The sequence below is a fragment of the Tachypleus tridentatus genome, chromosome 6, assembly GCF_004210375.1.
Source record: "Tachypleus tridentatus isolate NWPU-2018 chromosome 6, ASM421037v1, whole genome shotgun sequence".
Classification (NCBI taxonomy): domain Eukaryota; kingdom Metazoa; phylum Arthropoda; class Merostomata; order Xiphosura; family Limulidae; genus Tachypleus; species Tachypleus tridentatus.
In genome coordinates this window covers 20157912-20174068 of record NC_134830.1, presented here as the reverse complement: position 1 = coordinate 20174068, position 16157 = coordinate 20157912, and the positions used below count along the sequence as shown (strand labels likewise).

The window sequence follows — 16157 nt, the reverse complement described above, 5'->3', positions numbered from 1 at the left end:
AGTTGAGTGCTTTAACCATCTGGCCATGCCAGGCCTACAAATTTTGAAATAGTGCGAAAAACGAAATTGAATCAAATAAAAAATATTATTTTCTTGGCACTTACTTGAACCAGTAAGAATTATCTTACTCATTTCACGAAGACTTGGTAATTTATTTATAAACACAATAGATGTGAAAAGGTTTTTAGTTCTACATATGTTAAGAAGTGCTTGGGTAGATATATATATGTATGTGTTTGAAATACAGATAACTTTGATGCAATTCCTAAATATATTTTTTTTTTAAAAAGGAACAAATTGAAAATATGAAGGACCAAAACAATGACATACAAGACAAACAAAAGTTTGTTGTCTTCACGTTTAATTGTAAGATGAAATTATACTAAAAACTGAAATATAGAAATAAACTATACGAAAATATAAAAAATCAAGCAAAACAATAGAAATTCTGTTTTCAAATCGGTTTTACCTGTCTGTATAGATGATCTAAATAGACTACTAAGGTTCAAGCAAAACGATCTCTAATTTTAAACTATTAACCAGAAAAAGGAACCAGCTAATAGCACCCAGGGATTTGCTTCGTTGTTTAAAACGAAGATAAAGGAAGTAACTGTTATTCCTTTAACGCCTCTGTACATGAAAGTACAAACTACGTTCAGCAGCATCAGGTCTTTCATCTGCTAACAACGTTACGTCATAAAGTTTTTCTTTTTAAATAATATGATTTTCTTTCAGCAATCCTTATTTTTCTAATCACTTATATTTGTGTGTAAAAAACTTACTTCCTGTGCACAGAATAAGCAGTTAAAGTGTCAATAAGTGAACATTCTAAATTATTTCATAGTATTGGAATATTTTATTAAGCCAGATTTTCCAGGCATAGACTCGAGCAAAATTTGTACAAATAAACCTGGGCTTGGACTTCCTTCTGGTCAAAAACCAAAATGGAGGAAATGAACAATTTTTTGCACTAACATGAATGATTCAAACATTACTAGAACTGACAATCAGTAAACAATTTTCAAACCTCTTTTCAAACATGTTGAAGACTAAATAACTTATTTATTTGTTAGTTATGTTAGCTTACACATGACTATTTTAGTGTTCAATAGTGCCTAGCACATTTTTGTAGTAGCATTATAAAATTTTAACGGTTTTAAATTTCCTGAAAGGTAAAATAATTGAGCAACAACAAAGGTTTTTCATATTTAACTCAAATAACTCGCAGGTTTATTAAATTATCATAATTTTATCTGTCATGAAAACCTTGTAAGTACTTGTCAGACTGCAAGCTTACTCCTTCTACAAATTCAGAAACTAACCCTCATCCTATTTTTGATAATGATTGGATAATTGGTTTCATTGTTTTGAAATGTGTAGTTTAGTATCAAATGAAAAGCTACAAAATTATTTTACATTTCATTTTAGCATAAGAGACAATAAAATAAACTCCAAAGCTCTACAACTGGATACCTGTGCTGTGCCCAATACATTCAATATTTATTATTCTTAAATTTACCTCTGAGCCACTAGTATGAATAATCAATGTAAGGATAGTCAAAAGATATACAGAAAGAATGTTAATAGATAGCACATGGAAACAAGAGAAAAATTAACATGGGACAGAATAGCTTATATAATAATGGTTGACTTGTTTATATATCAATTATGGATACAATGAACTTCATAAAAATAATTTGCATAAGCTACTATAGTGAACTGATCATTGACGTAACTACGAAAGATGGTCCTCTCCTGCACAAAGAAATACATATATTTGCATCCCCACATTTATTCCCTTTTTACAATTCTTAAGTTTCTTAGATCCTCGAGACCCCCACAGCAATTGTGAGGACTGGAGGGACATATTTATGCCACTAGTAGCAACATTCTGATGGACTTGTGGTCTGTGATCTCACTGATGATATATTTAGCACTAATATACATGGATTCACTAAAAATTATTTACTATTCTATAATGTCACCATGTAGAGTGGATGGAAGCTGTTTCTCAACCATTTCTGAAAATAAACATTTCTACAGTGAGGTTGTTAAATAATGTTGAGCCAAAAAAAATGCAAGAGGCCATTATTTTCCATTTCTTAATGTTATCTTTCTTGTTGTTTTATTGTTTGTTATTTTTACATTGTGAAAGGCATCTTCTATGTAATATATTGAACTTAGTATATACATCAACTATCTTTTCTCATAATATGTAACATAGTATAAAAAACAAGTTTGACATTTAAAATCTCTAAGAAAATCTGCATATCTATTGTTCTTCCTCAACCCTTTTACTGATGATGGTGAATTTTACCTTAAGCTTTGGATTCTCACTTTAAGAGTTAAAAATATACACAAGTAAATAAAACTACACAGAAAATGAAGCATTTTCCCTGCTGCAAAAAAAAATTATTTTTTAACATTTTAAATTATCAAAACAAATCCTAAAGAAATCCCTTTATTACTGAGTGTTTGGGTTCAGAAATTATAATTACATTTTTATTACAATAAAATATAAATTACTGCAAATTTTGAGCTAACTTAGTATCTTTGCACTATGGTTACTGTGATAAACTATAATGAATAGAAATTACAAACTCTGCAGGTCTAAGGAACTCCAATACAAGTTTTTGTTGCTGTAATGTTACTTATAATTTTAGTGTACTTTAATATGTTTAGAAAATTATTAACACTGTAAAAGCAATGAATGAATTTTAAACCATTTCCACCAAATATTTCTTAGTAGTGTTGCTCAATTCCCTTAGCTTATATACCAAGGATATGAATACCAGAAATAGAAAATCTTATAACACCAAAATGTTGTCTTTATTTAATTAGATACTCCACATTTAGCTTCAGAACTTCTTTAGAACCTTTCACTAAAACACAAATATTTTGGTGATATAAGGCCATTTATTTTTAGCATTGATATGTCTACCACACAAAATATTTTGGTGATATAAGGTCATTTATTTTTAGCATTAATATGTCTACCACACACCAATAAACACTACAAAAGTTAATGATGTACAAAGGAGTTTGCTGTTAAGTCTTGTGATGTCATATAGAGAACTATGTTACAATATTTAGATGATCTGTATAACTTCTATGTTTAGTTATGCCTGAATCAGTTTTCTATGTATATATAATATGAGAATCAGTGTAAACTTGAATACTACTATCTCTGCGTGTTAACAAATGTGTTAAACTTGCAATATTAAAATACTGATATTATCAATCAACAAATGAAATTATAACATAAATCATATTACTTTGAATAATATATCAATATTAATATTGCAATTGGCTTTTTGGCTACAAATGTAATAGATAAGAACTGGAGTTTGGTGTAAACACAATTAACACTAGGGTTTAGTTCATTTTTATGGACTTAATATAAAAAATACAACAACATCAACTTAGCATAAACCGTTAAAACATTATTTAGCTTTCCTGAAGTTTGTTACAAACAGCTATATTAAACATATTACATATTTTCTGTTCAACTCAGTACAAAGTGATAAAAGTAGTTCCACAAACAAATACAGACAAATAATGTTCATCATCATAAAACATACTCTGCATGGCAGGGATTTATAATGAAAATAAGTAAATTACAGTATAAGAGGTAGAACTGAGATTATTTGCTTGTTATCACACTAATACCATATAAAAGTTAACATTTTCGAACAGTGAAAATGCATTTATGACAGGTTCTTTCCTCTCACCTAAAGCTACCTTAACCTCAATTTACCCTCTAAGCACTGGTAACAGTTTCAACAGCATACCAGCTTATCATACACCCTTCATTTCAGCACTGTTGTAACAGCATGTACTGATCATGTAACTACCCTCCACCAATCATACTGCAGCATCTATTCTAGCACCCACATAGCTCCTTCTACAGTTGCAGCACAATCTTTACTTTCAAGAATTGGTAGATACAAACCAGAAATACTGGGAAATCAGTATGGAGGAAGAGTTGGAAATGGGTGAAAGAAGGTAAGTAGTTAATGGAAGTACATTTTCAGTGTTAGAAAATGTTAAGATCCAAAATGGTATTACCTCCACTCACCCAAAGCTAGAATCCCTTGCTGCAAAGATGGTGGGGCTGGTGAAGACTCAAAGTAATCAAAGAGTGGAGAACTACCTCCACGAAGGAACAGATGTACCATAATTATAAAAGAACGCACAACTGTGAGGTATATCATTACTCCTGGAACAGGTGTGCTCTTTGTCAAGGAACAAACAAATTAAACAAAGGCATGTAGGGTGAAATTTAATAGACAGGCATCATGTTATGCAAGAGATTTTTTTTGTGGACAACAAGATGTCCACATACATAATGAGCATGAGCAGGTGACACAATAGTAATTGAATTTCCAGAGAATGCCTGTAAGCTGATATAAGAATTCCTGGCTAGAGCTGAAGAGCAATATATGAAGAGGTCAAGTGTGGTCCACCCACATGGAATACATCCAAGGGAAGTGCCTTGGGATGTAACAGATTGTGCCAAGTTTGCTCTATGAGCAAAAATAATGTGTGTCTTGCATAAGTTTATGAGATCAACAAATATGGTCTGCCTGGGCAAATAATACCTGGAGAAAGTACCTTGGATAATATGGAGTGTGTAAAGTATAGTCCATACAGCCAGAAAACATGCAGTGGTACAGTCTTGCACAAGAGATTGATTGCAATTGCAACAGAATGAGAGACCAATAAGTGCAGTCTTCCCAAGTAAAAAACATCTGGGAGAAATTCCTTGGACTGAGAATATTATGAGAGTGTATAATATGAAGTATAATGAGGATGGCCTACTTCTCACAGTGTGGGTACATATGACTTTGTTTTGTTGTAAAAACCCACTCCTGAGGAAACCTCTATGGTCCACCACTCCAGCAACTGGGAACTGCAAGTAGTGAGGAATTCCATGTTCTGGGGGGTCAAGAGAAATGACACACTGGAGAGCAATTAGCATCTGCATTTCCCTATTTTGAAAACCAGAATGACTGCGATTGTGAAAACCACAAGTCGGTAGGGATGGATTAAAAATCCCTATCTGCTTTACTCATGAAGTCCATGAGTGATGGTTTTTATATATGATACAGTGACCATAAATAAATAAATAAATAAAATACACACACACACCACCACCACCACCAAATAAGTTGCTGGAGGCCTTACAGAAATACTCCATCTCTATAGTGAGTATCATAGAAGTATATAGTTGTAGTGTTAAAATATAAAATTCAGCATACCTGACTAAGCAGGTGGGATTGTGAAATTTGATGTAAATCAACGACATAAGATAAAAAACAATAATATGACGACTTATCCCAGCCAAGAAAAAACAGACATGCCTAGAATTAGAACAAAAGAAAGACAGTACTCACCCAACAAAGATACTGATATGATATGCAGAGAAAGTCCAAGAAATGTAATGAGTGTTTTCTATATACCAGCATGAACAATCTCTACCAAAAGATGGTAGTTTTGAGCACCTAAAGACTTGGTGAAATGACAGTATTGGGTGAAGAAAAGTACCTGTTATGGACAAAAAAAATACATCAGATGTAGGTGTGGATGAACTTAAACAGTGAACTCAATAGGTGAAAGTTCACAGAAAAGAAAGGAATATCATGGAACAATTAAACATGGACAAATTCATGAAAGGAGACAATAAAAGTCAAATAATATAGCACAGAATGAACTGGACAAAGGAGATGACCTGCATCCGAACAGGAATAAAAACCAGGAAAGGAAGATAACGAAATAGGAAAAATGGCAAAACAACCTTCTGAGGGGGCCAATGTCTCAATCCAGATAATGAATAACATATAAGGAATTGTAAAGAATAACATAACTATCAAAACAATGATAACCATGTGCCAGGGGAGGGAGGAATTATGTTATAATGGAAAAATGATACAAGGAACAAATTGCAATGGATGCAAAGATAGAACCAGCAGAATAAAGGAATGAGGTTAGTAGACCAGATGAAAAGAATTAAAAGGGAAGAGAAGTCTTTATTTCAATAAAAGTAACAACTGAAACAGACACACCTTGATCAAGCTAGCAGAAGACGAACTGTGACAGGTGAGGGAGAAAAGTAAAGGATGTTCAGATGAGATGGTAAATATACCAAAGTCAGAAGCAAACCAAGTCCTCTGGTAAATGATACAGGCAAAGAAAGACATTACACGGATTGGATAAACATCACACCGAACGACAGATTGTGGAAGCATTGAGATGAAAAATGTTAAATCACAGTAGTTAAAGGAGTAAACAGGACAGATAAATGGCAGATTCTGTTGCTCCAGGAAGGGCCATTGCAGAGTAAACCACATCTGAGCCAGCCAATATGAAGCAATCAGAAGAACACAACAAGGAATGGTCAGAATAAGGGAAAAGACCAAGATGAGGAGTCAGAATGAAGGGTAGACATGCAAGTGACAACTCCTCCAATCTTGACTAAAATCATCCACACCAAAAACTGAGGAGTGAGGAACTGGAGAGCAAAAGGAAGGCAGAATCCTCGTATAAGAACAGAATAAAATTATGTGACACTGGGGCAAAAAAAAACACCCACCAAAGTGGGAGGCAGGACTTCATAATGAATGAGACATTTCCAGATAAGTATATAGCCAAAACAGACTGATGGTGGGACTTCAAACTCCCATGTGCTTTGAGACCAAACATAGACTGGAATAAAATCTGGTTCAGTTGGCACAACCTATTTGACAGCTTCTTTCTGAAATAAAACCTGAAAAGACTTGGTAAGATGACTGGACAAGGTATAACCAAGAGAAGGAAGGAAGAAATCTGGGAAGAGGATACAAAAACCCTGAGAGAAAGCCCTCATAAACAACAAAACTGTGAAGAAGTGTAGCCAAAATGGCACATAAACTAAAGAACTTAAAGAAAATATTCATCACTGGCAAACTAACAAAACAGAAAAACTAGATGAGTCTATAAAGAATATAAAAATAACAAGCCTACAAAACTTCAAAATTCAACCTAAGATATAAAACACTAAGTAACACTGAAAGTGCATACCACTAAAGGGACTGAGAAGATAAATAATCCTTAAATATCAAACATAAAGGTCCACTCAAAGACTTCATAAGACAATGAACACTAAAATAAAACCTACCATAAATAACCAGTGAACAATAACAGAGTTTGATTCAAAATCAATCTCCAATTAGATGTAATTAGTAGTAAAGAAAAAAAAGTAAGGAAATTGTACTCAACATTGAGCCCAGTGTGGAAATTATATTCATCTACACCGGCTCACGTAAACCAACTGAACATAGGAACACCTATGGGGAGTGAGAAATAAATACTGAAAAATTACTACAGATATCATGAGAAAACAAACAAGACCTAACCTAGCAGATCATGAGGAGGCACAGTATCAGATGGAAAGTGCCATAGAAATAAACCTCTTCACACATTAGTCCTATTCCTCTGTACAAAAATCGTAATATGACAGGAAAAAATTGCCAGCCAAATGCAAGTCACAAACTCCCTATGAATTAAACCCTGTGCAGACTTTGTCAACCTTGAGACCTATGGACTAGTGTCAGAACCATTGTCTACTTGTGGCAGAAACGTTTATCATCATTCATATTAATGCTGAAATTCATATGAACAAAGCAGAATTTGTAAAACAGAAACATTTAAAAAACAAATGAGTACAAACAATGGAAATCAAACACAAGAAGTTGAAATTTGAAGTTGAAACTGATATTAATATGTGACCAAGCACACTCCAAATTTTGTAGTCACATGTAGAATGACTTAAAAACACATCAATACACAAGAATGCCAAAGCAAAATGTAAGGACTGTGCTGCAGTGGTGGAGGGAACTACCTGCACTAGTAAAAATGGGACAGTATGATTGGTGGAGGGCAGTCACATGGTCAGCATGTGTTGCTGCAATGGCACAAAAGTGATGGGGTATAATAAATTTGTGTGCTGTTGCAAATTTCAGCATTGCCTGGAGGGTCAAGGTGAAGATAGCTTAGAGCAAGTAGAAGTAGTGCTAATTCAGAACACATCTAACAGTTACATTCTAATGTTTTTCACAGATGAATGACTTCTTTTAGGCAGTTTCACATATTAGAAATACATTGAAAAATTGAGTCCATATATTAGAAAGTCAAACATAACTGTGTTAAGAATAAGAAGCCATGAGCTTAGCTACATCTTTAGAAAAAGCAACATGTCTTGGAAGCATTCCATCTGTGTCAACAAGGTTCTGCTTGGCTCCTTTGTCTAACAAGATTTTAACAACTTCACAGTGTCCACATGAGCTAGCTAAGATAAACATTTAATGAAATGTCATAAAATTTGATTAATTACACTATAATATACTCTACAAACACAAAAATTCCAAAACTGTATGTATATGTACAGAGTGAACAAGAAGTCAGACCCACAGAGAAAAATACATATTTTTCACCTGTTCAGTACCATAGACGAGATAACTCGTCCAAGCCGATCAGTAATACAGTGCCACGGATGAGTTAATTCGTTTTCAATAATATCTAACTTCAATGCTAGATGTAAGCACCATACATACATTTGACCTACTTACTTTTAACCTGTTGACTGCCAAGTGTTTCAGCTTCTACAGCAGCTCCTATGCCATAGCAGCTGAAATACTTAGCAGTCAACAACTTAATTTATTTTTTTATCCAAAACACAACATTAACAGCCATACACATATTAATTCTTGGCATACTGTGACATCAGGATGGTTTCTTTCCTGAATTATATGCAACTGACATTAGAAATGTGTTTATTGATATAATAACTATTTTCTCTGTAGGTCAAGACATTTGAGACACCCTGTATACCAAATATAAACAATAATTTATGAATTTCTATTAATCCCTAAAACCTTAATTTATATGTAAATTATTTTTGTAGCAATATTTACATACACAGTTGAGTTTATTTTGATCAAGTTTTTACAAATAGTTTAATAATTAAAAGTCTAAATAAAACTTACCATAATGTAATGGTGTCTGTCCATATTCATCCTACAAACAATACATTTACATTTAATGCAAGAATAAATCATAACAGATAATAATACGTGGTAACAATTAGTTTAATAGAAAATAAGATATACATATACAGGGTGGCCCGTAAGTCCCTACCAATCCATATGTTATTGTATACAATGTTATAATACTAATGATGAGTTGAAGGCATCTGTTACTGTGGCATTTGGAACAATAACACCTGCCATGTAGAGGAAAATGTCTCACATAACATGGCATCATATAATACTATGCAGTGAGAATGAGGGACAGCACACAGATACACAAAATATATGGATGGGTAGGGACTTACGGGCCACCCTGTACAATCTCAACCTCGAACTTTAGACAAAACAAATTATTTATCTTGATTTTTTCAACTGTTCCAATTCTCAATCTTTAAAGTCTCACTTCTTGAAGTGAAAATAGTTCATGAATGGACCTAAACTTAATCAAGACCTACTATGAACAACATAACACACAGTTATGTGTGTTAAAACACTGACTGTCAGGTTTTTATGTTTTGTTTAGTATGATATTCTTAACAATGCATTTTTTATGTTGATTTGATTATTTGATTAAATAAATACCAGTTTTTTTTCACATCAAAATATCTGTATTAGTTAATATATATGCTGTATATTCCAGCTAAGTTACTGCATTCTAAACAAACTCTTAACGCTATAGAATTAAAATCTTCAACTTAAATGGCACCTTCTGCAGGTCATCTTAATAGATATAACTATCCCTAATTCTTAAGTACTGACCAAAATAAAGGCAGTCGCTCAGCAAAACCCACTACTACAAAGAATTTATACAGGAACAAATAAAAGTAACCTACATGGTTACTTGAATAAGTTTGTCTCTTAGTTTTATAGCATACCCACAGCTGAAAACTTCAAGCATGTTAAATGGAATCACATTTTAAACCTCAGATTCTACAAACTGCAGCTAATAACATTCACCACTATGCCACACCAAACTCACCAGACTCTGTTTACACTGTACTGTGTTTTCAGTGTGTGCGTAAAAAGTTTCAATTTCAAGTCACCACTTTTTGTTTTATCAAACAATATAACTACAAACACAAATACAAACTGACTGACTGTTAATTTTCCAGTTATGTTTCTGACAAAATTTAGCTGATCCAGACATGCAACATTAATTTATGTAATTATTTTTTATATACAAGAAAAACAATAATTCTGTTGAAACATTAATGTTTTTCATTGTTAAATCTACCTCAAACATTAAAAAACTTTAAGTTTGTGTTTAAGATAAAGGTGCATGTTAAAGAAGTAATAACTGTCCAATAGTCTGGACTATACTTTCTCAATACTAAATGAATTGACCACATAAGTGTCCCAAATTTGATCCTAAAACAATTGCCAAACGTTTTACGAGGCAATTTAAAATTGTACACAATTTGGTGATATTATATTTCTTCATAGCAAAGTCTGGGTAAACTTTGACCTATTTTACTTACAAAATTAAAATAGAATATTGCAGAAAAAAGGAATGAAACCACATTTCAAAGGTTCACATCTTACACTTTGTATAATACTATACTTGTTTTACAATGTTATTTTTCCTGTTGTAAAATCCAAATGCATATTCTTGTTTTTCTATATTTACAAACCAACTTCAGGAGTTCAGAAAACTTAAAACATTTCTTACCAATTACAAAATGTCTTTACCCAAACAGTTAAAATAAAAATAGATACAGAATATACAACCTGCTTAGTTGACCAACTTGTTCACAAAATACTCTACCTGGCAGTTAACATCACAACCATGCTGCAATAGATTGTTCACAATGACAGTGTGTCCTCTATCACATGCCCAATGAAGGAGTGTCATTCCCTTAAAAAAGAATAGAGCTAAAACCCAACTGATCTAGTTGACAAAGGCGATGATTCTTTAATCCTAAAACTTAATACATGACATTATGAAGCAATAAAGCAAAACAATCAGTCTTATTCATATCGTGATTTGATTACAACTGATTAACAGTAGACTGCTTTGTTATTATGTTTTGTATTAACCTTCAATGTTTATAAAATATCTAAGATACCTTGTTTTATAGAGTAAAAAACAAAATTATTATTACTCAATACCAAAACAATTATAAAAATGTACTGTTTAAGAACCATAATGATAACGGTACAAATTGAACAGTTTTGCAAGATAAACATGCATGATTTGACTTACTTCTAAATCCTGTTCATTTATATTAAAACCAGGTTGAATCACATATGTATATAACTTATCCCAACTTCCTTCTTTGACCCAGTCAAAAGCTGTTTTTTGATCGTCATCAAGTTCATTGCTCTAGGAAAGATAAGAGAAATGAACAATAGTTGTGTTGCTGCATGAATACCAAAGCATTTTGTAATATATTACAGTTGTATATGAAATGTTAATGAAATTTTTCAATGATGTTATGAAATCCCCAAAAGAAGAAAAAGATATAACTCGGAGCTTTTACAAGTCACGTTTGACATTTAAACATTAAATGCAATAATACTAAACTTTAACTTGCAACACAATATAGCTGCTAGTTTAGAAAGAATTATATTATTTCACTATTGTGACACAAAACCCTCAACTTCCAGTAATCTCTCTTTTGAGCTAGACACTTACATAAATATGCATCCACTTTGCAACAAAAGCTATCCATAGTCAAAATAAAAAAAAAAAATACTAGATTTGTGAAGAGAAAACCACTAGTAACAACTGATGTACCTGTCTACTTTCTGTTGAATTTTATTCTTCCATAACTAGAATATAAGACATATTTATTAAAGTATACTTGTGCATTATTTTGTAACTTTCTATGCAGTTTCTGCAAGTATTTAACCAAACCTGAGTTGACTGAATGTTTCAAGGCCAAAAACCATGAGCTAAGACAATTTCACAGGTAAGGGTTCTGCAGTACCACCTTCATTCTGAGATCAAAAGCAAGTATGCATATGTTTCTGTATGAACTTCTTGGAGTGTAGTTTTACTAAACAGTGGATACTGAAACCTGTACATCTGGTTTAGCCTAAGAATTCACACATACTGCTGAGTGAATTATGTGAGATAACAGACTTTCATTATTTCACTAGAGAATTTATGACAAACCACAACATATCTTTTTATTTCTTATATAAGGAACAAAGTTGAAATTGATTTCATTTACATCAAGTGATGAGCTCTTAATACAACTTAACAAGTTTTTATCTGAGTCAGTAGTCCTAAAGAAGTTTATTTCTAGCTAGTGAAAGTTTTCCTTATGATTTGGACAGCTAGCTTGTTACTAATATTCAATTCTACATTAAGAATAACCAATATATTGATACTAAGATTTAAAATAAAAGAGTATTTATTACAAATTTCACAATTTAAACAGAATACATTAGGCCCCGACTTTCACAACAAATGAAACTGAACTCCAAATTTCTAATTTGATACTCATGACACAAAAAGTTTGAAAAAAAGAATACAAAAAAATATTATTGTAAGTTATCACAGAAACTAGTTAATATTACAACACTCTAAAACTTTCAAATCAATTTTAACTCGCAACAATTAGAAGTTCTTACTACATTTCACACAATATCCAATCAAAATTTTCATGTACTTGAGCATTTGTTTTATCATTCTTCCATTTTATTTTAGTTTATTGGCTACTGGCAAAACATCTGACCAATTCATTTTAACAAACTGATTTACTTATGACTAAAGGCCATAGATACCATAGTTAAGACCTCAATGTAACACAGGATAAATTATTTTGTCTCACTATCAGGGATCAAAATATTCCATTTCCAAAAATTTAATTTTGCTTGAAGAATTTTATCTTTTTAGTTGGTTTTTCTGACAAGGTATGCATGTTCTATCTGTGTTCTTTTAGTTATGATTAATGAAAGCCATTTGACCTGTTCCATGACATGCTTCCAAAGTCTATTTCTATTGCTAATAAGTCCATAAAAGATTCTCACAAACTAATTAATAACCTAATATTTATCTTCAGCTGATATGATATACTAAAATGGTACTCTTACCAATATACTACACAGACATACATCACAAAAGTTTAGGTTGATTGATTGATTGATTCAGTGTTTTATTGCACAAAGCAGTGAGGCTATCTGCACCAAATGTCCAGTAAAAAAGATAAAAATAAATTAAATGTAGTAAAATACATAAAAGGGAATGAAGGTAAAACAAAACATCATTGAAAAACAGAAAAAGCATAAAACCAATGTTGACACCTAGTCTACAATGTTAAGAAAGAAAGCAGAGTAAGAGAAATTGTAAAGGACTTTCTCTAGCAAAATGGTAATGATCATAAACCACCAGGAAGACTAACAGGTAAGTACAAGATCCACCATCAGTCACCTGAAGTTGGCCTTTCCAGTCCTGGTTCCAGGTTATGTGTCAATATGGCCAGTACTAAAAAGTTAAGTAATAAAAGTGTTAAATGACATGCAGCAAAAGTGTAATAACAACTTGCCAGGACGACAAACGAGTAGTTCAAACAGCAGCGTTAGTCACCTGACGTTGGCCTTTCCAGTCCTGGTGTTGAGTTATTTAATGTTCTGGCCATTTTGCAATGTCAAATTGAACTAGAGAGATTGAGACTGAAAAGGGAACCACAATTAAAAAGGTGTAATGAATAAATAACAAACATTTAAATGAGGTTAAAAAGATTAATGGCCATTAAAAAACTAAAAACTTTATCAAGGTGGACAGTGTCACCATCACCAATAACACTGTCCAATGTTACAGACAAATCCTGGGACAGAACATGTTTAAGATAGTGCCGTCGTTGAGGGTCGTAACGCTGGCAGGAAAGTAAAATGGGGCTTACAGTGATTTGAGTGTTACACAAACTACACATTGGTGCACCAGTTCCAGATAAAAGAAAATGATGAGTTAAAAAACTGTGACCAATGCGTAGTCTAGTTAGAACAACTTCCTCCTTCCGAACCTTATGGAAGCTAGATGGCCAAAGTCCAATATAGGGTTTTATTTGAAAAAGCTTATTGTCACGTTGCTCACTCCAAGTGGACTGCCAGCTGGCACGGAGCTGAGCCTTGAATACAGGACCATAGTCCGTGAACGGAATAGGCACAGTGGTGATAGTGCCAGAGCAGATAGATTTAGCTGCCATGTCTGCAAGCACATTCCCGCGAATACCAACGTGGCCTGGTATCCAGAAAAACTGGATAGAAGTAGACGTTAATAAGAAATTGGCCAGTCGGTTTTGAATATCAGTGAGAACAGGGTGTGAACCAACGTGAAGTGATTCCAAGGCCAGCAGAGAACTAAAGGAGTCAAGTACAAGTAGTGTAGTCGGAGTACTGCTCAGCTTCAATATGGTCCAGGGCAAGAGATATGGTGTACAGTTCAGCAGTGAACACAGAAGCTGTAGAGGGTATTCTACGTGCAACCACCAAACTGCAACAAACCATGGCAGAGCCCACAGAGTCACCTGATTTTAACCATCCATATAAATTGGAATAGAAAGGGTGTTCGAAAGATGTTCAGTAAATAAAAGACGGTACTTCCAATCAGGAGTATCTGCCTTTTTCAGATGACTTAAAGAAAGGTCACATTTGGGGGCTGTAATAAGCCATGGGGGGATGGGCTAACCAGTGGATTCTGCAATGTTTTCCAAGGACAGACCCAATTCATCCAATTGCGCCTGGATGCGAAGGCCAAAAGGAGCAATAGCAGATCGTCTGTTTCAAAAAAGTAAGGCCCACTGAGGAAGGAAAACACAACCCCAAGTGGGATACGTTGGTAAGGAGTGAAGTTTCAAAGAATACAGTAAAGACAGTTGCAAATGGCAAAGGTGCAGAGAAGGTTTGTGAGATTCAACATATAAGCTCTGAACTGGGGAGGTGCAGAAAGCCCCAGTGCAGAGTCGAAGTCCTTGATAATGAATGGGGTCCAGCATCTTTAAAACCGAGGGTCTGGCAGAGCCATAGACCACTGATCCATAGTCGAGTTTTGAAAGAATAAGAGCATCATATATCTTTAACTTAGAACATCGATCTGCTCCCCAACAGGCAGTAGAGAGGACACGGAGGATGTTCAGTGCTCTTGTGCATTTGACCCGTAGCTGCTTTAAGTGTGGTATAAAGGTCAGCTTATGGTCAAAGATAAGCCCCAAGAACTTGGTCTCAGAAACCACTGGCAGCGAAACTTCACCGACACGGAGTTCAGGATCAGGGTGGATACCCCATTGGCGACAAAAGTGCATGCAAACGGTTTTAGAGAGAGAAAAATTAAAGCTGTTTGCTGTAGTCCACTTCAGTACACAATTAAGGGCAGTTTGTAATTGCCGCTCAATATATCTCACGTTCGAAGACTGACACGAGATGTGAACGTTGTCAACATAGAGCCTGTTTGCAACAGTGAGAGGGAGTTGTTCAGTGATGGCATTTATCTTTATACTGAAAAGTGTGACACTCAAAACATAGCCCTGAGGGACCCCAAGTTCCTGTACAAAAGAACGGGAAAGTGTTGAACCCACACAAACTTGGAATCTCATGTCCATTAAAACATTTTTAATAAACATGGGTAAATGGCCACGTAACCCATATACATGGAGGTCTTGCAAAATGCCATACCTCCATGTTGTTTCATAAGCCTTCTCAATGTCAAAGAATATTGAAACAAGATGTTGGCATTTGAGAAAGGCTTCTCTGATTGATGTTTCAAGTCAAATTAGGTGGTCTGAGGTGGAGTGCTGTCGTCGGAACCCATAGTGGTTGGGTGAGAGGAGGTTGTTTGATTCGAGAAACCAAACAAGATGAGCATTAACCATCCTCTCTAAGGTCTTACAGAGACAGCTCGTAAAAGCAATTGGACGGTAGTATGAAGGAATCTTGGGATCTTTCCCAGGTTTAGAGAAAGGTAAGATAATAGCCTGGTGCCAGACATCAGGAAAAACATTCTCCTGCCAGATCTGGTTAAAAACAAGTAAAAGAATATCAAGAGAAGCAGGAGAGAGATAGTGTAGCATGTCATAGTGTACATCATCAGGTCCAACAGATGTACTGCCAGACCGATGAAGGGCCATTTTCAGTTCCACCAGTGTAAAT

At 34.0% G+C, this 16157-nt stretch overlaps 1 protein-coding gene across 1 annotated transcript in view; it reads right to left on the bottom strand.

Annotated features, from left to right (window-relative positions):
- Window positions 1-2091: 2091 nt before the first annotated feature.
- LOC143252058 (acyl-CoA-binding domain-containing protein 6-like) overlaps window positions 2092-16157 on the bottom strand; it is a 38095-nt gene continuing 24029 nt past the window's right edge. The window contains exons 5-8 of the mRNA XM_076503644.1: window positions 11269-11388; window positions 10831-10920; window positions 9024-9054; window positions 2092-8326 (exon numbers count right to left, since the gene is read on the bottom strand). Coding sequence (XP_076359759.1) covers window positions 8184-8326; window positions 9024-9054; window positions 10831-10920; window positions 11269-11388 — 384 coding nt within the window. The 3' untranslated portion in view covers window positions 2092-8183. The remainder of the gene's footprint in view (window positions 8327-9023; window positions 9055-10830; window positions 10921-11268; window positions 11389-16157) is intronic.